Source organism: Anabrus simplex, chromosome 1 (genome assembly GCF_040414725.1).
Source record: "Anabrus simplex isolate iqAnaSimp1 chromosome 1, ASM4041472v1, whole genome shotgun sequence".
Taxonomy (NCBI): Eukaryota; Metazoa; Arthropoda; class Insecta; order Orthoptera; family Tettigoniidae; genus Anabrus; species Anabrus simplex.
Window position 1 is genome coordinate 1,780,614,789 of NC_090265.1, and position 21,755 is coordinate 1,780,636,543.

General features: G+C 36.5%; 2 protein-coding genes across 2 annotated transcripts in view; both read left to right on the top strand.

The window, feature by feature from the left end:
* Positions 1–11,760, top strand: part of LOC136883198 (lysozyme) — a 46,894-nt gene extending 35,134 nt beyond the window's left edge. The window contains exons 3-4 of the mRNA XM_067155403.2: positions 7,349–7,422; positions 11,579–11,760. Coding sequence (XP_067011504.2) covers positions 7,349–7,422; positions 11,579–11,707 — 203 coding nt within the window. The 3' untranslated portion in view covers positions 11,708–11,760. The remainder of the gene's footprint in view (positions 1–7,348; positions 7,423–11,578) is intronic.
* Positions 1–21,755, top strand: part of LOC136883237 (lysozyme) — a gene marked incomplete at its 5' end in the record, with an annotated part of 464,330 nt that overhangs the window by 118,455 nt on the left and 324,120 nt on the right. The gene's annotated exons all lie outside the window — the stretch shown is intronic.

Genomic DNA, 21,755 nt, shown 5'->3' on the forward strand with positions numbered 1-21,755 from the left:
CCATCAGACATCTTCAGTTCAATGAAAGACTCTCCATGACATACAGAGCTTCTGGTTGTATGACTGACGTGTAGTGCTTCAGTTTCAGGTTGCATGACAGGCATTTTTGGTTTTTTCTTTGTCAGTCGATAGGTCAGTTCCAACTTGTTAACTCTCATGGATAATGATGCTCTTTCTGATAAGTTGGGTTCAATCCATTCACTGAGATACTTAAATTCCTCAGTCTTTTTGATTTTTCCCCATTCTAGTAGCACCTTTCTACTAGCTTCTTTGATGTTGGTGAAGAACTCTTTTCTCCAGCAACACTTTGGCTGCCTGTCTTCTGAGGCAATTGACCTGTTGCTGTATCCAGCGAATTGGCAATCAGTGCCATGTCATCAGCAAAGGTCACGCAATTTACAAGCAGTCCTTCCTTCTTATGACCCAGGTTTATCCCAATCTGGCCACCCAAGGTGGTCAGTACTTTGCACCCCTCTCTCACACACCTTTTCAATTTTTAATTTAATATTTAATATAATTTTACTGACTGTATCACTAAGGATTATGATGTTGTGTTTAAAAGGGTGAAATTCTTCACATTAGTATCTCAGTAAAACATGTTAAGAACAGGTGTTCACCAGAACTCATAAAATCAGAGCTTCAAATTGAATTGGTGCTCGCAAAAACGGGCTAACCAACATTTTGTCAGAACAGAGATAAATCAACTTTTGCAAATGTCAAAAAACAAAAATTATACCATAAAAATAATATTTGTGTATAAAGGTGTTTTATACAGTAAACTAGACATAAAGATGCCAGCCCCCGTGGTGGCCAGAGGCCCCGGGTTCGATTACTGGCCAGGTCAGGGATTTTTCTCTCGACCCGAGGGCTGGTTCGAGGTCCACTCAGCCTACATGATTAGAATTGAAGAGCTATCTGATGGTGAGATAGTGGCCCCGATCTAGAAAGCCCAGAATAATGGCAGAGAGGATGTGTCGTGCTGACCAAGCAGCCCCTAGTAATCTGCAGGCCTTCGGGCTGAGCAGCGGTCGCTGGGCAGGCCAGAGCACTTTCAAGGGCATAAGTGCTGTGGGTTTTTGTTTAAGACATAAAGATGCTTCAGACTTATTTTTAAATATGACATAACTTTCCCTCATGGGACAATCATCAGTCATATTCTAATGTATTGGGAAATGATTCCTCAGTCACCTCTTGGCCATTGCCAGCTGTCAGTTCTCTGAAATACTGGTGATATCTTGCAGGGACATATTCAAGTAGCTCAAGCAAGTCCTTAAGCTTTGCTATCTGTATTGGCATTTTAACACTGTTCTTTGGTGACAGCTGAACACTAGTAAGTGATGGCCGACCACCATTACTGTTCCTTTTGTGAAGGTCAACACAGTCATATTCATCAACAATACCATATAAATATTTTAAAAATACTTAAATGGTACATCTCTCTTAAATAGTATGTCTGAAACTTTACTAATTAGTGCTCATTGCTTATTTACTGATATCATTCTCTTGGTTACTTTTTCTAGCAAAGTTTGAGTGCTGACAAACTCATCACTTGTCATTTTTACTTCTTGAAATGGCTTTCTTACTCTAGCTCTTTTTACTAAATCCATCCATTCATCTGGCACAAAAACACAAGAAACAACCACAGCCTCTAGTATACATGGGATTAAGGTTTGCTAACCTACATATACAGCCTCCTCAGTAAATGTCTGTTAGCCTGATTTTGCAATAACAAAATTGGTCTAAATAAAATGGCATAAAATTCAAAGCATTTTGTCTCATCACACAGGATTACCTCATGTTAGCCCAACTCACAGAAGATACTTTGAACCTTCTGCAATGGATGGCAGCACAAACTCATTTTTTACAAATTTGTTGGTTAGCCCATTTTTGCGAGCACCCATCCAATTGAAATAAATTTTGACATGCCCTGCAAAGAGTTTTTATAACCAACTAAAGAATGACAGTAGATTCCTAGATAAAGTTCAATCAGTTTCAAAATCCGAAAGTGTTACGAAGCAATAGAGTTCAACACTTTGGGTGCCACGTGCCGCCATATGGCATCACGCTGGTCTTCAAATCTGAGACAGCGTGACGCCATACTGCGACAAACAGGTCTTGAAATCAGAGTTGGCATGACACCATATGGCAGCACAGCAGAGTTTTGGGTGATGCACTATACAAAATCAGCTTCGACATCTATGGGCGTAAAATTGGTACTAAGTGAAGAGTGAACTGCAGGCTCTATTCCAGCTATGTATTGCTACTGTGTGCCACCATGTGGCACCACAGTATTCTTCCCAAATCATTGACTGGTCAGTGGTCATTCTCACAAGTGAAAGCATGCCAGACATTGTTTATTCCTTGTTTATGTGCAAATTATCATTCAGTTTGTATAGTTGTGCAAAAATATAAAGAAATGGAAGGTATTGGTAATATTCTTGGTGGAAATGGTAAGCAACTTACCAAGAAGAGAGTTAGTGAAGTGGATATTTGTGATTTTTCAATCAATCAATACTGATCTGCATTTAGGGCAGTCACCCAGATGGCAGATTCCATATATGTTGTTTTCCTAGCCTTTTCTTGAATGATTTCAATGACATTGGAAATTTATTGAACATCTTCCTTGGTAAGTTATTCCAATCCCTAACTCCCTTTCCTATAAATTAATATTTTCCCCAATTTGTCCTCTTGAATTCCAACATTACCTTCATATTGTGATCTTTCCTACATTTAGAAACACCACTCAAACTTATTCATCTACTAATGTCATGCCACGCCATTTCTCGCGGACAGCTCGGAACAAACCACTTATTACATGTGATAAAATTCATTTCTGGGTCCGTATTGAAAATATTTGTATTAAATAATACTTGTATGTTTTATTATTCATCTACCTATTCAATACAATACAATTTTTAAAATTAGGACATTGTCCTTAACAAAATTGTTAACATGAAATTAATATATTAGACGGTACATGTTTCGCCTATCAATAGTAGGCATCATCAGCCATATTTTTCACCTTAGGATGGATCAGGTACCTGATTGGAAATTATTTATAAGTGGTGTTAAAAACTATGTCGTTTAAAATGTATTGGAGATTGTTAAACAACTATTACAATATAAAATGTAGTATGCTGTTACTTGACAATATTTGTGATAATATTGGATGTTACCTTACATTGAGAGTTTTAGAGTAACATAAGGTAACATCTCAGCGGTCGAAGGGAACTCACTCATATCTTTGGCTAATCACCGAATGACAACAACGTTCCCTTCCAACTAATACGCTCACCTCAACACGCCCAACAACAAAGAGCCATACCCATTACAAACTCTTACCACATCAAAGAAGATGGTCTAATAACACCCACAAAGACTTCAATATAGCCTATGGCACTAACATTTCCAACTTTTAATATCTCAAAAGGAACCAGGCCATATGAAAATTCTTCAAAATTTATAAGCAAATAAATGAAAATCAATATTTATTAACTTCAAGAACCAACGACCATTACCATTGCTCAATTTTCCATAAGTTTTTAACAATACGCCATCTGACAACTAAATGGAATGTATTTTCCGATTTTTATCTTTATTGTAATATCTTTTAATATGTCATAATCCTCAAATAATTATCATGTTTTAGACTCCAATATTATCACAAATATTGTCAAGTAACAGCATACTACATTACTGCATTGATGGGGTGAAAGTTCCTTTTGGGGATCATTGTAAGTATCTAGGTGTTAATATAAGGAAGATTCTTCATTGGGGTAATCACACAAATGGGATTATAAATAAAAGGTACAGATCTCTGCACATGGTTATGAGGGTGTTTAGGGGTTGTAGTAAGGATGTAAAGGAATGGGCATGTAAGTCTCTGGTAAGACCCCAACTAGAGTATGGTTCCAGTGTATGGGACCCTCACCAGGATTACCTGATTCAAGAACTGGAAAAAATCCAAAGAAAAGCAGCTCGATTTGTTCTGGGCGATTTCCGACAAAAGAGTAGCGTTACAAAAATGTTGCAATGTTTGGGTTGGGAAGAATTGAGAGAAAGAAGAAGAGCTGCTCGACTAAGTGGTATGTTCCGGGCTGTCAGCGGAGAGATGGCGTGGAATGACATTAGTAGACGAATAAGTTTGAATGGCGTTTATAAAAGTAGGAAAGATCACACTATGAAGATAAAGATAAAATGTAGTTGTTTAAACAATTTCCAATACATTTTAAACGACATAGTTTTAAACAGCACTCATTAATAATTTCCAAACAGGTACCTGATCTATCCTAAGGTGAAAAATATGGCTGATGATGCCTACTATTGATAGGCGAAACATGTACCATCTAATATGTTAATTTCATGTTAACAATTTTGTTAAGTACAATGTCCTAATTTTAAAAATTGTATTGTATTGATAGGTGGATGAATAATAAAACATACAAGTGTTATTTAATACATACCACTTAGTCAAGCAGCTCGCCTTCTTTCTCCCAGTTCTTCCCAGCCCAAACTTTGCAACATTTTTATAACGCTACTCTTTTGTCGGAAATCACTCAGAACAAATCGAGCTGCTTTTCTTTGAATTTTTTCCAGTTCTTGAATCAAGTAATAATGGTGAGGGTCCCATACACTGGAACCATAATCTAATTGAGGTCTTACTAGAGACTTACATGCCCTCTCCTTTACATCCTTACTAGAACCCCTAAACACCCTCATAACCATGTGCAGAGATCTGTATCCTTTATTTACAATCCCCTTTATCTGATTACCCTAATGAAGATCTTTCCTTATATTAACACCCAGATACAATGATCCCCAAAAGGAACTTTCACCCCATCAACGCAGTAATTAAAACTGAGAGGAATTTTCCTATTTGTGAAACTCAAAACCTGACCCTTAACCCTGTTTATCATCATACCATTGGCTACTGTCCATCTCACAACATTATCGAGGTCATTTTGCAGTTGTTCACAATCTTGTAACTTATTTATTACTCTATACAGAATAACATCATCTGCAAACATCTTTACCTCTGCCTCCACTTCTTTACACATATCATTTATATATATAAGAAAATATAAATGTCCAATAATACTGCCTTGAGGAATTCCCCTCTTAATTATTACAGGGTCAGATAAAGCTTCACCTACTCTAATTCTCTTAAATCTATTTTCTAGAAATATAGCAACCCATTCAGTCCTTCTTTTGTTTAGTCCAATTGCACTCATTTTTGCCAGTAGTCTCCCATGATCCACCCTATCAAATGCTTTAGACAGGTGAATCGCAATACAGTCCATTTGACCTCCTGAATCCAAAATATCTGCTATATCTTGCTGGAATCCTACAAGTTGAACTTCAGTGGAATAACCTTTCCTAAAACCGAACAACTGCCTTCTATCGAACCAGTTATTAGTTTCGCAAACATATCTAATATAATCAGAAAGATTGCCTTCCCAAAGCTTACATACAACGCATGTCAAACTTACTAGCCTGTAATTTTCAGCTTTATGTCTGTCACCCTTTCCTTTATAAACAGGGTCTACTATAGCAATTCAAAATTCATTTGGTATAGCTCCTTCAACCAAACAATAATCAAGTAAGTATTTCAGATATGGTACTCTATCTCAATCCATTGTCTTTAGTATATCCCCAGATATCATATCAATTCCACCTTTTTTTTCTAGTTTTCAACTTGTGTATCTTATTTTAAATATCATTGTTATCATATGCAAATGTTAATACTTCTTTAGCATTAGTCACCTCCTCTATCTGGGCATTATCCTTGTAACCAACAATCTTTACATACTGCTGATTGAACACTTCTGCCTTTTGAAGATCCTCACATACACACTCTCCTTGTTCATTAATTATTCCTGGAATGTCCTTCTTGGAACCTGTTTCTGCCTTAAAGTACCTATACATACCCTTCCATTTTTCACTAAAATTTGTATGACTGAAAATTAATGTATGCTTGCCATCATGTTATCCTTAGCTGTCTTCTTTGCTAGATTCAATTTTCTAGTAAGTTGCTTCAATTTCTACTTACTTCCACAGCCATTTCTCACTCTATTCCTTTACAGTCTGCACCTCCTTCTCAGTCTCTTTATTTTTCTATCATAATAAGGTGGGTCTTTACCATTCCTTACCACCTTTAAAGGTACAAACCTGGTTCACATTCCTCAACAATTTCTTTAAATCTATCCCAGAGTCTGTTTACATTCTTATTTACTGTTTTCCACCGATCATAATTACATTTTTAAAACTGCCTCATTCCTGCTTTATCAGCCATATGGTACTGCCCAATAGTCCTACATTTAAAACCTTCCCTTCTATCACATTTATTTTTAATTACGATAAAAACAGCTTCGTGATCACTAATACCATCTAATACTTCGGTTTCTCTATAGAGCTCATCTTATTTTATCGGCACCACGTCCAGGATATTTTTCCCTCTAGTTGGTTCCGACAGTTTCTGAATCAGCTGTCTCTTTCCATATAAGCTTATTTGCCATTTGTTGGTCATGCATCCTGTCTTTTTTCGTTTCCTTCCCAATTGACATTTGGTAAATTCAGATCTCCCGCTACAATCACATTGCTTTCCATGTTGTTTCCCACATAGCTGATTATCTTATCAAATAATTCTGAATCCGTGTCAGCGCAACCCCTTCCCTGTCTGTACATTCCAAAGACATCAAGTTACCTATTATCTTTAGAAATGATCCTTACACCTAGAATTTCATGGTTCTCATCTTTAACTTTTTCGTAGCTTACAAATTCTTCTTTCACCAGAATGAATACTCCCCCTCCCACCATTCCTATGCTGTCTCTATGATACACACTCCAGTTCCATGAGAAAATTTCTGCATCCATTATATTATTTCTCAGCCATGATTCTACTTCTATTACAATATCTGGTAAATATATATCTATTAAATTACTTAATTCTATTCCTTTCTTTACAATACTTTTACAGTTCAACACTAACATTTTTATGTTATCCGTACTTGACTTCCATATCTCTGTACCCATATCACCACTGATTTTTATACAGATTGTAGATCATTCTTCATTCTCAGTATCTGATCCTGATCACCTTCAGAAATGTTATAAAATCTAAAAGATGGTACTACTACCTCAAAATTCAAAAACATGGTGGTAGATAAGTGTTTTCCTCGAGCCTTCTTCTGTTAGAATTAAGATTAAAATAACACTTCATCAAACCTGGAGTGTAAATAATGAAATGCTTTGACAGTGAAGAATGTCAGATGACAAAATAATGGAATATATTGCTTGTGTTTTGCTGATTGTGAAGGTTGATAAATTGTAACAGAGTTCTTTCTTTCAGCTTTTGAACGCTGTGTTCTAGAACCGTTCTGTGCTACAGAGACAGTGCGTGGTTTTTACAATAGATATCAAAAAGTAAGTAACAAAATTCATTACAAATGTATTATTGTGTTGTATTTGAGTCATCAGTCCATAGACTAGTTTGATGCAGCCCTCAATGACACCCTATTCTGTGCTAACCTTTTAATTTCTACGTAACTATTTCATTTTACATCTGCTCTAATCTGCTTGTCATATTCATACCTTGGTCTACCCCTATCGTTCTTACCATCTACACTTCCTTCAAAAACAAACTGAAGAAGTCCTGGGTGTCGGAAGTCCTGGGTGTCTTAAGATGTGTCCTATCATTCTATCTCTTCTTCTCGTCAAATTTACCCAAATCGATCTCCTTTCCCCCATTCGATTCAGTATCTCTTCATTCGTGATTCGATCTATCCATCTCACCTTCAGCATTCTTCTGTAACACCACATTTCAAAACTTCTATTCTCTTTCTTATTATTGTTACAAATAAAACAGCATCCATTTTATAACTCTAATTTATTTCAGGATGACCCTATAAATGCACACGCGCATATATACACATTTTAGAAATAAAAAAGTCTGATACTGTCCTCCTTTTCAATACAAAAGTCCATCTCTGTCTAAACATATTTCAGCCTATCTAAAGGCCTTATTGCCCATGTAGCTTAGATATTTGAGAGAGTATTGGAAGGAAGACTGAGGAGGAAGTTAGAAGGAGAAATGGAAGAAGAAAAGTATGGTTTTAGGAAAGACAGATCAACGTTTGTATTTATTGACATTGAGAAAGCTTGTCAGTGTGCCCAGACAGTTGGTATGGGACACATATGCAAACAAAACAAGTTAACAGAGTAGAAGTGCAAATTATAAAAGCTATGTACATAAATTGTGTTAGTAGTGTGAAGACTAGTGTAGGAAAAACAAAATGGTTTGAAACTGGTCTCCAACAAGGAAGTGTACTATCCCCATGCTATTCATCATTGTCATGGATAAAATCCATAAGAACATTAAGCAGAGATTGGGAAGACAGGCAACAAAAGCCATGTTGTTTGCAGATGATATAGTGATATGGGGTGAGGATGAAACGGAAGTCCAAAAATAAGTACATGTATGGAATCAAGAGATAGAAAAATTTGGGATGAAAGTAAGCACAGAGAAAAGTAAAACAATAGTGATGACAATGGGGAGGAAGGAAGGAAGGAAGGAAGGAAAGAAGTGAAAAGATAAAACTGAATGGTAAAATACTGGAAGTGGTTAAAAGTTTCAAGTATTGGGAAGTGTGATTACAGAAGAAGGAAAGATTACGAAGGAAATTGGAAAAAAAATACAAAAAGCAAACAGCTTCTACCAAATTTCAAAAAGCCTCCCAAGGTGAAGGACTGGAAATGAGCCTGCAAAAAGAAAAAAGAAAAAAAGAGCCCAAAGTATATTCACGTTACTATTCACGTTACCATGGACAATAACATTCTTCAGGAAGTTGATGTGTATGTGTACCTGGGGCACATCGTCAAACTTGACTGGGACAGCCACAGATGAAGAATAATGGAAAAATGAAAAGCTGACTATTAAAACCAAAGAAGGCCTTAAGAAAAACGTTTCATCACTTCAAACATGGATGTGTCTATCAGAAAGATGTTTTTGAAGTACTTTGTGTGGAGCATGGCATGGAATGGACCCGAAACATAGATAATAACTGGTGTAGAAAGAAATATAGTAGAAGTTTTTGAAATAGAATGCTGTTGGTGAGAAGAGAATGTTTCTGTAGAATTTGACCACATGAAGGAATAGATCGATAGGACATATCCTGAGACAGCCAGGACTTGTACATACGGAAGAACAGGGGTAAGAACTGCAGGTGTAGATCAAAGTATAAATATGACCGACAAATTAGAGTATATTCAAGGTTATGAATTTCATTATTGGTTCCGTATTGAATTAAGATTTTATATAATTTTACAAAGTTTATTCCACCTACTCAATACTGTACAATAATTACAATGTCTATAAATACATTACAATATGTTAACAAGGGACTAGTTTCAACCCTGTGTGGGTCATCATCAGCCTAAATAAAATACACTTTTGATTTGCCGATGTCCTAAAACAAAATTACATTGTGGAAATAAAAATTAAAAGAGTGAACCGTGTATGTGGTGCGGTAATATACATATGAAATGTTGATAGATAAAATTATGTTGTACTGATCGATTACAAATAAAATTTCAGGTTTACATGTGTTGGAATTAGACTGTAAGAATAGTATCACAATAATTTTCTATAATGATGATTAAAATATTGCCCTGTTTTTAGTCAATACTCTAAAATTGCACATTAAAAGTATAAGATGCCGGTCTACATACAAAGTCCAGATGCTTCTATTGAGTTCTATATTTCAAGTGCATCTTCAGGTAGAAAATTGAAAGTTGAACATTGGCGCAGAGGGTGTCTGTCTTGCTTAAGGTCCAATATTTCTGATATAGAAATTAAATGTAGGCAAAACCATGCAACTTCATTTAATACAATGGATTCTTCCTGTGCGTTAATTCTAATTTTTTCATCGTGAGGTTCTATTGGTTCCAACTTGGATTGGGAATCCTCCTCATATCACAGGAAGAATCCATTATATTATAAGAAGTCGCATAGTTTTGCCTACATGTTATTTCTATATCAGAAATATTGGAGCTTAAGCAAGACAGACACCCTCTGCGCCAATGTTCAACATTCAATTTTCTACCTGAAGATGTACGTGAAATATAGAACTCAGTAGAAGCATCTGGACTTTGTATTTAGACTGGCATCATATAAACATGCAATTTTAGAGTATTCACTAAAAAAACGGGCAAATTTTAATCATCATTGTAGAAAATCGTTGTGATGCTATTCTTACAGTCTAATTGCAACATATGTAAACCTGAAATTTTATTTGTAATCGATCAGTAAAACATAATTTTATCTATCAACATTTCATCCACTCCACCATTCCATATGTATATTTCTGCAATTTTTATTTCCTCAATGTAATTTTGTTTTAGGACATCGGCAAATAAAAGTGTAATTTTGGCTGATGATGTCCCATATAGGGTCGAAACTAATCCCTTGTTAACATATTGTAATGTATTTAACAGAAATAACAAGATAATATGGCATAGAGGGCTTGAATGAAGAGAGGAACAAACCACAACTCACCTCCTCAACTGAAGCTCCCTCTCCAGAGCACTATTGTGCTCCTCTGCTAGTTTTAAAAATATGGTATGTGCTTGTGCTAGACCAGCGTATAATATTCTTCTTGTATGCCCATGGCAGGGTTAGGCACAATGAGCACCGAGGACTAAATAACCAGAAAATACAACACATACACAGCCAGAAAGAAATAGAAAAAGATTAAAAGTTCAGTAGAAGCTCCAGTCAACCAGAGGTGACGGGGTGATAAATAAATACAATGTACTTATCTATCATAATTTGCATGGATCAGGTCAAAAATAACCAAAAAGAAAAGTCATGAACTGAACTCAAATCTGTTAAATCAAAAGGATGCCCCTCTTATTCCTTCAATAACAATGCCAAGTAGGAAACACGGAGTTTATTAAATAAACATAAGGAAACCAAAATAACATCAATGGCCACATGAAAATCAGAAACAAATAAAACATTGAATGTAAACGGGCCTCATGAGAACAACACATATAAACCTTTTCACTACCATAACAGCGTCGTGTCTATCGATAATTGGATCCGGAACCTTCTACAGGTTTTCACCTTCCGTATCCCGTCTGGAAGACCTCAATCGACTATGGACAGGTGTTTCATAGTACAAGTCTAACCTAGTTAAGTGGGGCTACATACATGGAGATATGACCTGTGATTGTGGACTACTAGAAGATGAAGAACACCTTCTGGTTTGTCACCATTTACCATCACCGTGCACAATGATAAATCTGTCCTTGTAGCTGAATATTGGAAAAACATTATTTATCTGGACACGGAAAATAAATAAATAAATAAATTAATAAATAAATAAATAAATAAATAAATGTCTCATGATGGCCAGCCAAGGCTGGAACTAGTTCCTCAATGTAAAATGTAAATGGACCATTTTAGAAATAATTTTAATCATTTATTGCTTTCCGTTAAAATACATAGATGTATAAAAATTCTGTAAAAATAATTTCTTAATTTGAGTGCAATCTCTCATCCTGATCTCTTCTTTAACAGGCTGTGAACCCTCTCTCCAACAACACATGTGTTGACTTAGTGGTGAAACATATCCATGGTATTCAAGCCAAAGAAGTTCCAAAAGTTCTAGAAAATGAAGTTCTGGATTGTTACAAACACTTACACTAAAAAGAAATTATGTAACTTTTTAACCTGATGTAATTTTATGTTTTACTGACCATTAAAGTCCTTTCATAATATTCTGTTAGTGTTTTACTAGTGTGTTATACTTGAGGACGAAATATGATAACCTCACCTCACACAACTACTCTTCAGTGATGGCCCAGTGTTTATTAGAGGCTAATAAGATTTACCATGCCTACTGTAGCCATTGTTGCCAATCATCTACTGCACTCAACATGAAGAAAGGGTAAAGGCTGAAGAGACTGTGGAAGAAAGTAGTTTGGCAACCTCTCCACACCAAACAAGGATCACTTAGAACTCCTTAACTCAGGAGGGTGCAGGGTGTGATTGACAGCTGCCTTCCAGCTTGTTTCCAGGGACTGAAGCCGTCATGATTTGTCCCCAACTATACTGTTAATATAGAGCCTACGTTCAGGCCTGCAGCCAGAGGAGGATCAGAGTGGGCACTGCCTGTATGAGCATAATTTTTGTCTCAACTAGCTCAATTACGAGGAGTGTTTCTTAAGTAAGAACCGTTTTGATATAGAAAAAATTAATGGAATATTTTTAACAAATCTGTTCTTTTACATGTAAGCCTGTACTTTAAACTACTTCTCAATGTAAATTCTATTCATATCAAGGCACTTGTCATATTGTGAAGCTGCTTATGTGCCAGCCACTGCCATGCGGTCCTTTTTAGGTCATCATCGTCATTGTGCTGACTTCCTAAATGCTTTTCCAGGCACAGCAACAAGTGGTAGTCACTAGACACTTGGTCACGACTATACAGAGGATAATCAAATTGTCCCCAACCAAACGAAGTGATGAGGTCTCGGGTTGATTAGCCATGTGAGATCGTGCATTGTTGTGAAGCAAAAGAATCCCCCTTGTAAGCATGACAAGCCATTTATTTTGGATTGTGTGAGCACAACTTCTGATAATCTAAGCATCCTGACACAACTTCATAAAGAACACTCCTCGAAATTTCAGGCAACTCACAACTTAATGACAAAATATTAAAGCAACTGTTTTCTCGAACCTTTGCATCAACTTTCTGCACCAAGTCCTGAGTATTAACAGTACTGACACTACCCTTCTCGTTGTCGACAATAGTACAGCCTAACCCATTTTCTTACCATTCCTTTGATCATAGTATCTTCTTCATACACTTCACTAATCTGCCGATGAATTTCAACAGCTTTCACACCTTTTCCATTTAAAAACCGAATCACAGTGCGTACTTTACACTCGTCAGGACCGATAATTGTCAAAGGCATTTTCAATACGCAGAAACAAACATAAATACGGGCAAATGCTTCTGTAATGGCATTTGTGGCTAGCCTACAAATATGCATACTGAGTGCGCACGCTCTGAATGACAATCGAAGCGCTGCAGCGGCCATATTTTAAAACGGTACTTACTTTAAAAACATGCTTCGTACAATTTCAGAAGTTTGATATTAAAATATACTAAAGTGGGCGTGAGCACATATGGTTGAGAACTTGTATTTGTGAGATGATGGGTTCAATTCCTACTGTTGGCAGCCTGAATATGGTTTTCAGTGTTTTCACATTTTCACATCTTAATTAAGGCCATGGCTGCTACCTTTCCAATCCTACACATTTCAGGTCCTTGTATTGCCAAAACCTTCAATGTGTTAGTGCAGTGATAAAGCACTAGCAAAAAAAAAAAAAAGATGACCTTATGGTGTGCTTCTGTGTATTCATAGCTTTGTTTGAATTTACAAAGTGTGCATTATAAGTCCTGACAAAGTGTGCAGTAAGCTGCGAGCTTTGTCTAGCCTCAATGATGGAATTTTACCATATCTCAGGTTAACTGCGCATAGGTTGAGTAGTTATTCACTTCCTTCTCACTGCCAATTGTACCAGATGTATGCATAAGTTTTTGTGATATAGATATAGGGAAATTCATTTTTTGTTAATTCAAAATGTTGGCTGTCAGCTTCTACACACTTCACCCATCTTTTAGGTAAGTTATGAATACCATGCCTGAAAAACTGCTTGTCTTTCACTGCAAAGCATTCGTCGAGCCATTTTCCAACTTCCTGGAAATTGCTGAAGTGCTGCTTTGTGAGCGCGTACCCCATTGATGCGAAGAGGTGACAGTGAGATGGCACCAGGTAGGGGTAGTATGGTGGGTGCAAAAGGATGTCCCATGCAAGCGATTTCAAGATGTCTTTCATTGGTTTTGCTGTGTGAGACGGCGCATTGTCGTGTAACAAAATCACTTTGCCATGTCTTCTGGCCAATTCCGGTTGTCTTTCGATCAATGCGTGATTTAAATCAATAATTTGTTGGCGATAGCATTGTGCATTAATGGTTTTGCCAGGCTTCAAGAGTTCATAATACACAATACCGCTCTGGTCTCACCAGACACAAAGAACCATGTTTAAATTGTCAAAACCATGTCTCACATGATAAAGATGTTGATTCCCATAGGGAATCTGAAATACTTGTTCCGAATGAGTAAATTTATAATAGCAATACAGTTGGTCCATTATTGGACATTATAAATTTTCCAGCTAACTGATTCCTGGTTGCCAGCGTTTCGCCCCAGTGTGCCAAGTTGGGCTCCTCAGTTGGTGAATGGCACACCCACCAAGATGCATGGCCAGTGCATACCGTGGAGGCCACTGCATAGGCTACTTGGAGCCACCGGCAGTGCCGTGCACTATGAGAGACTTTGTCTCACTTACAAACATTGATGCCTGCCTGGCCATCAGATGATAATGATGTTGATTCCCACAGAGAACCTGAAATATTGGTATTACAAATTTACTCATTTGGAGCAAATATTTCAGGTTCCCTATCGGAATCAACATCGTTATCATCTGATGGCCAGGCAGGCATCAATTTTTGTAAATGAGACAAAATCTCTCATAGTGCATTGGCACTGCCAGTGGCTCCAAGCAGCCTACGCAGTGGCCTCCACGGTATGCACTAGTCATGTATCTTGGTAGGTGTGCCATTTATCAACTGAGGAGCCCAACTTGGCACACTGGGGCAAAATGCTGGCAACCAGGAATGAGTTAGCTGGAAAATTTGTAATGTCCAATAATGAACCAGCTATATTGATATTATATCTCACATGTTCTAATCGATGGAGCGTGACCACCACATATTTCTACCAGCAAACGATGACTTTCCACCGCCTTTTTCTATTGATTAAATAAGAAAAGCAATGTGTGCTGCAAATGTTCTTTTTCAGGCGCAAACGTCGACATGATCACTGAACGATACAACACAGACACTAGTGTCTGGCGGATCCAATTTTTATATGTTGGTAGGTTAATGTCAGACAAACAACTGACATATGTGACAAATTCATATGCTGCATACTGTTCGCTGGCACACTCTTAGTGAAACTGGAAAATACTTATGCATTCACCTGGTACACAAAATTGATCACTACATGGCATCTTCATATCAGTGATTACATCTAAACCATTGGTCTTACCTACAGAAATCACCAATTTATCAAAACAGCACTCTCACGTATTCCTTCCTGCCATAATTATTGTTTATTAGCTGTGCAAATGTAAAGTAAGTTACAGTACATCCTCAAGACAGGGATGAAATATACCACATACAATAGTACGCCTCCGCAAAGAGGGAATCATGATGGTCATCTTCTGATCACTCTCGTATCCTGCTGTACCTCTTAACGGTCTTTTAAATGCCGCTGTGGATGGTATTCCTCTGATGGCATCTGGTAAATGGTTCCATTCTCGTGTGGCAAAAGCAGAAACTGAGTTGTTATATGCGACAGTTTGATAATGAAGAATGACGAGCAAGTTTGATGTTTGAGCCCTTGTATCTTTGTTATGAACATTTGAGAAGTAGTGGAAAAACAAAGAAAGATAAGATGGCGAAAATGTAGTAAGAACTCAGTGGAGGAGAGACAAACTGTGATGGTTACAATGAACATGGAGCCGCGACCACTTTAGTTCTAGGAAAGATTGTGACACATGGTCATATTTTCGTAAGTTGCATATGCATCTCTTACGTGAATTTTGAAAGTGCTGTAGTTGAACTGAATTGAATTGAATTGAATTGAATTGAATTGAATTGAATTGAATTGAATTGAATTGAATTGAATGCTGGGAATCTTGGTTCATCTCTTAGATTGGCACGCCCCTCCAAGACTCTGCCTAGCAGTGGCAGACCAATTGCGTGGTCCCGCCGTATTAGCAAATAGGGAGCCCAAATCACATGTCTGGGTGAAACTCTGCAAACGCACATGACCTAACCAACCACAAGCTGGTTCTACAGTATTCCCGAGACTTTTACATCTGCGGCCGTGAAAGCCATGTTTTAAGTTGTATCTCAGTGGGGAGTACATATTTTTGAAAATGGAGAATTCACTTCTCTTTTAGCAGGTTAGCATGACACAAGTGTGATAAACTGATATAACTTGAAAACAATATTCCCTCACCCATGGGTAAATAATGCAAGTATCGAGCTTGAATTATTATTATTTTATGATTATTATGATTACTTGTGATGTACATCCATTTATTAGCATCATTATTAGTTTACTATCACATTATTTGTGAGGTTATGTCATGAAACATTTGCTGTATATAGATATTTATACAAGTTTAGTTAATGTAAGAACTTGTAATTAATATTATATCATTTATTATTACCTATATTAAGGATTTGCAATCCACTACAGAATTGTGAAATACAATGTAACATCCAGAATGGTACTGGGTAGACAAGAACTCGGTAGAATATTCTGTACATTATATCTGGGCCTTAAGCTCTCTATAATTTACGAGAAAATGTATCTTTCTAGAAGCCTGGCCAGGCACATATATAAAGAGGTGGTCTTGATGGTGCAGACGAATTATTGCTAAGTTGGAGTTATGGTTTAACAGGAGTATACTCATGACCTCGTGTTGTGTTTAGGCAGACATGTTTGTAGACAGTCAGCAGTCATCGGTTTCACAAGCGAAATGCCTGCCTTTTTATACAGGATCTCGGAGAATTGAAGCTATTTTATCTTATTGAATATCTCCCTTAATATTTGACCTATTTCTTCAAAATTTGGGGGTAATGATCACAAAAAATTGGGCTACACGAGGATGTAGTTCACTTTTCCATACGGTAATCCAATCAAACCATATTGACGATAGAATGTATAAAATTTTCATTCGGCTGACGTAATTTGGCCTTGACCGTATTCCTCAGGTCGTGATGTCACAACTCCCCTTTGCTCTCAGCTGGCTGGCTTGCAGGCTGCCGGATGTGATTGCTTGGTGTGGAATATTTTATAACTATTGTCCATTAATTATTCCTGGAATGTCCTTCCTTGAAATTGTTTTTACCTTAAAGTGCCTATACATACCCTTTCATTTTTTCACTAAAATTTGTATGACCACCAAATATGCTTGCCATCATGTTATCCTTAGCTGACTTCTTTGCTAGATTCACTTTCCTAGTAAGTTCCTTCAATTTCTCCTTACTTTCATAACCATTTCTAACTCTATTTCGTTCCAACCTGCACCTCCTTCTTAGTCTCTTTACTTCTCTGTTATAATATAGTGGATCTTTACCATTCCTTACCACCATTAAAGGTACAAACCTATTTTCACATTCCTCAACAATTGCTTTAAACCCATCCCAGAGTCTGTTTACATTTTTATTGACTGTTTTCCACCGATCATAGCTACTTTTTAAAAACTCCCTCATCCCTGTTTTATCAGCCATATGATACTGCTTAATGGTCCTACTTAAAAGACCTTCCTTTCTCTCACATCTGCTTTTAACTACAACAAAAACAGCTTCATGATCACTAATAGCATCTATTACTTTGCTTTCTCTATAGAGCTCATCTGCTTTTACCAGCACCATGTCCAGAATATACTTCCCTCTAGTTGGTTCAATCACTTTTTGAATCAGCTGTCCTTCCCATATCAACTTATTTGCCATTTGTTGATCAAGCTTCCTGTCATTTGCATTACATTCCCAATTGACATTTGGCTACAATCACATTCCTTTCCATACCGTTTCCCGCATAACTGATTATCTTATCAAATAACTCTGAATCAGCGTCAGCGCTACCCTTTCCTTGTGTATTATGAAAATATAGTTTGTATGTTATTTCTTAATGATTAAGTTAAAATGATTTTTTCTTTATTATTAATACAGTACATTGGAATTATATATTTTCTTTCCATTGATTAATTTTAATACATAAATAAAAGCGGAAAATATCCAGAACAACTTAAAAGAGGCATTGACCCACGAGTGGTCGCACGTGAGACTTTCTCTCACATTAAACATCATTTAAAATAGATATATTTTCCACAATTTTTCAGGACGTACGAGTAAATACAAAATTTAATCCACCTTCTCAATACTTAACAATCATGCGATGTTTATAAAAACATTACAATATACTATTACAAGGTACTAGTTTTGGTCCTATTAGGGCCATCATCAGCCTACCCAACATACATATGTGTATACCATAGTCCTAAAACAGAGTTGTGTGGTGAGATGAAAGATGAAAGAATGGACTGGGGATGTGGTGGAATGATATACATATAAAATGGTGAACATACGAACTGTTGTACATGTAGCAATGTTATGTTGATCAGCGACAAATAAAATCTTTTGATACATGTCTCATAAAATTACATATTAATCAACAATTATCTCAAAATTGAATAAAATAAGCTCTATTTGACGAATAGCCTAAGGTTGCACATTTAAAAATTTGGGTTATGCTGGATTTTAAACGATGTCCAATGTTTCTATTGAGTTCTAGAAGATATGAAGTTCAACATTGGTGCAGAGGGAATTATTTTGCGTGATGTCCAATAAATCCACAACAGAGGTTAAATGTTGATAAAACTGTTGGACATATCTTGTGATATATTGAAATCTTGCTGTGTTACAAAGGAATATTGCCAATTCAATAGGAACCAAATGAACCTGGACAAAAGAAAGTTTGAGTTAACGTGAGAAAGAGAACGATAATGGCGAAGAAAAAAAGGAAAAAGAAAACATTGAGGACTCACCTTGCGCGCAATGTGAAACAAGCTTGCCGATGGAGTGCAACTAACAGAGTGAGAACAGCGTAGAGTAGGAGGGAAGGAAGTTAGTGAAGGGAGGAGCATAGAAAGACGTAAGTGGGGAGGGGTGGACAAATGGGAAGTGGCTTAAGGCGGGGTCAGCGGGAGGGAAGATGGTGGTGTTTGTGTTGGCGGAGGACCTTTAATTGACTTAAAGAAAGAATTTTGGTCTGCTGACTTGCTTTTCCTGAAATAAGTGATGAAAAGATCAAATAAAATATTAGGTTTCTCGGTTATTTCATTGAGATTGTAGTTAGCGTTGAAGTATTGGTCCAAATGTATATAAAAATTCTCAATTATATTAAGTACAGGACCTTTATTAGCTATTTCAAGGATATCCCTGTCTAATTCGATGTTTGTAAATTTATGATTATAGTCGACCATATATTGGCCAATAGCCGAAAATTTGTTACATTTGACTGCATTGAAGTGTTGCAAGTGTCTTATATTAAAGCTTCTACCGGTTTGCCCTACATAAGAAATATTAGAACAGGAGTTGCATTTGAGCCTGTAAACACCTGATTTTGCATATTTGTTAACTTTATTAATGTGTGATGTATTATGTAGAAAGAGTGTATTGTTGTTGTTGTTGGTTTTAAAAGCTATTTTACGCCTTTTTTCTTAAAAATATTAGTGATCTTATGAATTTCGTTGGTGTAAGTGAAAGAAGAAAAGGATTCATATTTAGGTAGTATTTTTTTTTTTAAAGTGTGGTTTTGGGATGGAATTTATGTTTGTTGATAATACTTTCTATGAAGTGGCTGCTGAAGCCATTGAATCTTACTATGCTACGGATAGTATTCAGTTCAGTGTAAAGATCTTTCTTAGTCATGTGTACATTGAGTGCTCGGTGAACATGGCTGTTATATGTTGATTTTTTGTGAGGGTGGGGGTGAGCTGAATCTTGTCGAATTGTAACAGCAGACTGGGTGGGTTTTCTATAAATTTTATAGGTTAAACATTCTGGATGTCTAAAAATGGTAAAGTATAGAAAATTGATCTTTTGATCTGTTTCTGACTCCAAGGTAAATTGAATATGAGAGTCAATGTTGTTTAGTACTTGAAGTGCGGTATGGGTGTCGTCTAAGTTCTCATTTATAACTACCAAAACATCATCGACATACCTAGCCCAAAAAATGATGTCAAAATTGTTGTTGATTTTAGTGTTTTCAAGAAAGTCCAGATAAATTTCTGCGAAAATACCTGAGGCCGGTGAACCCATTGCCAGACCGTTCTGTTGGTAGATGGTGCCATTAAACGTGAAAAAGTTATTGTTTACAACCAATTTAAGCAACGTTATAAAACGTAAAAAATAGTCATTTGAGTAAATTAGAAATTCAAGACATTGTTTAAAATCCAGCATAACCCAAATTTTTAAATGTGCAACCTTAGACTATTCATCAAATAAACCTTATTTTATTCAATTTTGAGATAATTGTTGATTAATATGTAATTTTATGAGACATATATCAAAAGATTTTATTTGTCACTGATCAACATAACATTGCTACATCTACAACAGTTCATATATTCACCATTTTATATGTATATCATTCCACCACATCCCCAGTCCATTCTTTCATCTTTCATCTCACTGCACAACTCTGTTTTAGGACTATGGTATACACATATGTATCTTGGCTAGGCTGATGATGGCCCTAATAGGACCGAAACTAGTACCTTGTAATAGTATATTGTAATGTTTTTATAAAAATTGCATGATTGTTAAGTATTGAGAAGGTGGATTAAATTTTGTATTTATTTTATGTGTAAGCTTAATTCAATACGGAACCAACTATGAAGTTTATAACCTTGACGGACGTAAGAGTGAAATGAATTACTGAAATAAGAAGTAAAGGCTGGGTTGTAGATTTTAGATTAAATGAACTGATTATCCATATATTACAGAAACAAATTACGCCTTAATGGAAATTAGTCATTATTTCAGTCACATGTCAGTACATAATATTTACAAGAGTGCCGGGCAGAATGGCTCAGACGGTTAAGGCGCTGGCTCTCTGAGCCCAAGTTGGCAGGTTCAATCCTGGCTCAGTCCTGTGGTATTCAAAGGTGCTCAGATATGTCAGCCTAGTTTTACTGGTATATAAAAGAATTCCTGTGGCACAAATTCAGGCACCTTGGCATCTGCGAAAACCGTAAAAAGTGCTTATTGGGACGTAAAACCAATAACATTGTTCTTAATATAGAACTTTCCGACAGTCACAATACAAATATAAGAATAAAGTTCAATAGGTCTTCTCTCATAACATTTGAGTTAACTGAAGTTTGTAACAGCACTTATTACCCAGCATTCTTCCTCGACTCATAATTTTTATAGACTCGTTTATCAGTAACTGCGAAAGGAGGACATTTTGTGTGCAACTTAACTCAAATACTAACGCCTACAACGGGAGAAAGTTTCCTTCTCAACTTCAACATAACACCAACGACACGGGTTGCGCGATGAGAGAACCTCTCACACAGGGCGTACAAACTCATACGAACCTTTGTTCCGACTAGAGGAGGGGATGCTTACCTTTCAAATGTGAATCACATTACTCACGAGAGTTATCAACTCAGCTAGAAGAGAGATCAGTCACCTTCCTTGCATCACTGAGACGTAAACTCACAATACAAAATAATGTGAGAGAAAATCTCCTATAGTGACCGCTTTGGGTTAAACTTTCAAATAGGCTACATAAGCTAAAATAAGAAAAGAAGAAAAAAAAACTAGTTCTACCATTTTCAAACATATGGAAACATGTTTGTTTCTATGTGATAGTTTGATATATCCACATAGATAAAAAAGACATTTTGCCTAACTTCTGGGTCCTAGTAATTACATAAGGATCCAGGCCTTACTGAGCAGAGATAATGGGTGCTCATTAATACTTTATCTTAAAACAATAATCATCATCACCGCTGACTGCACTTTCCCTTTAAAAGGA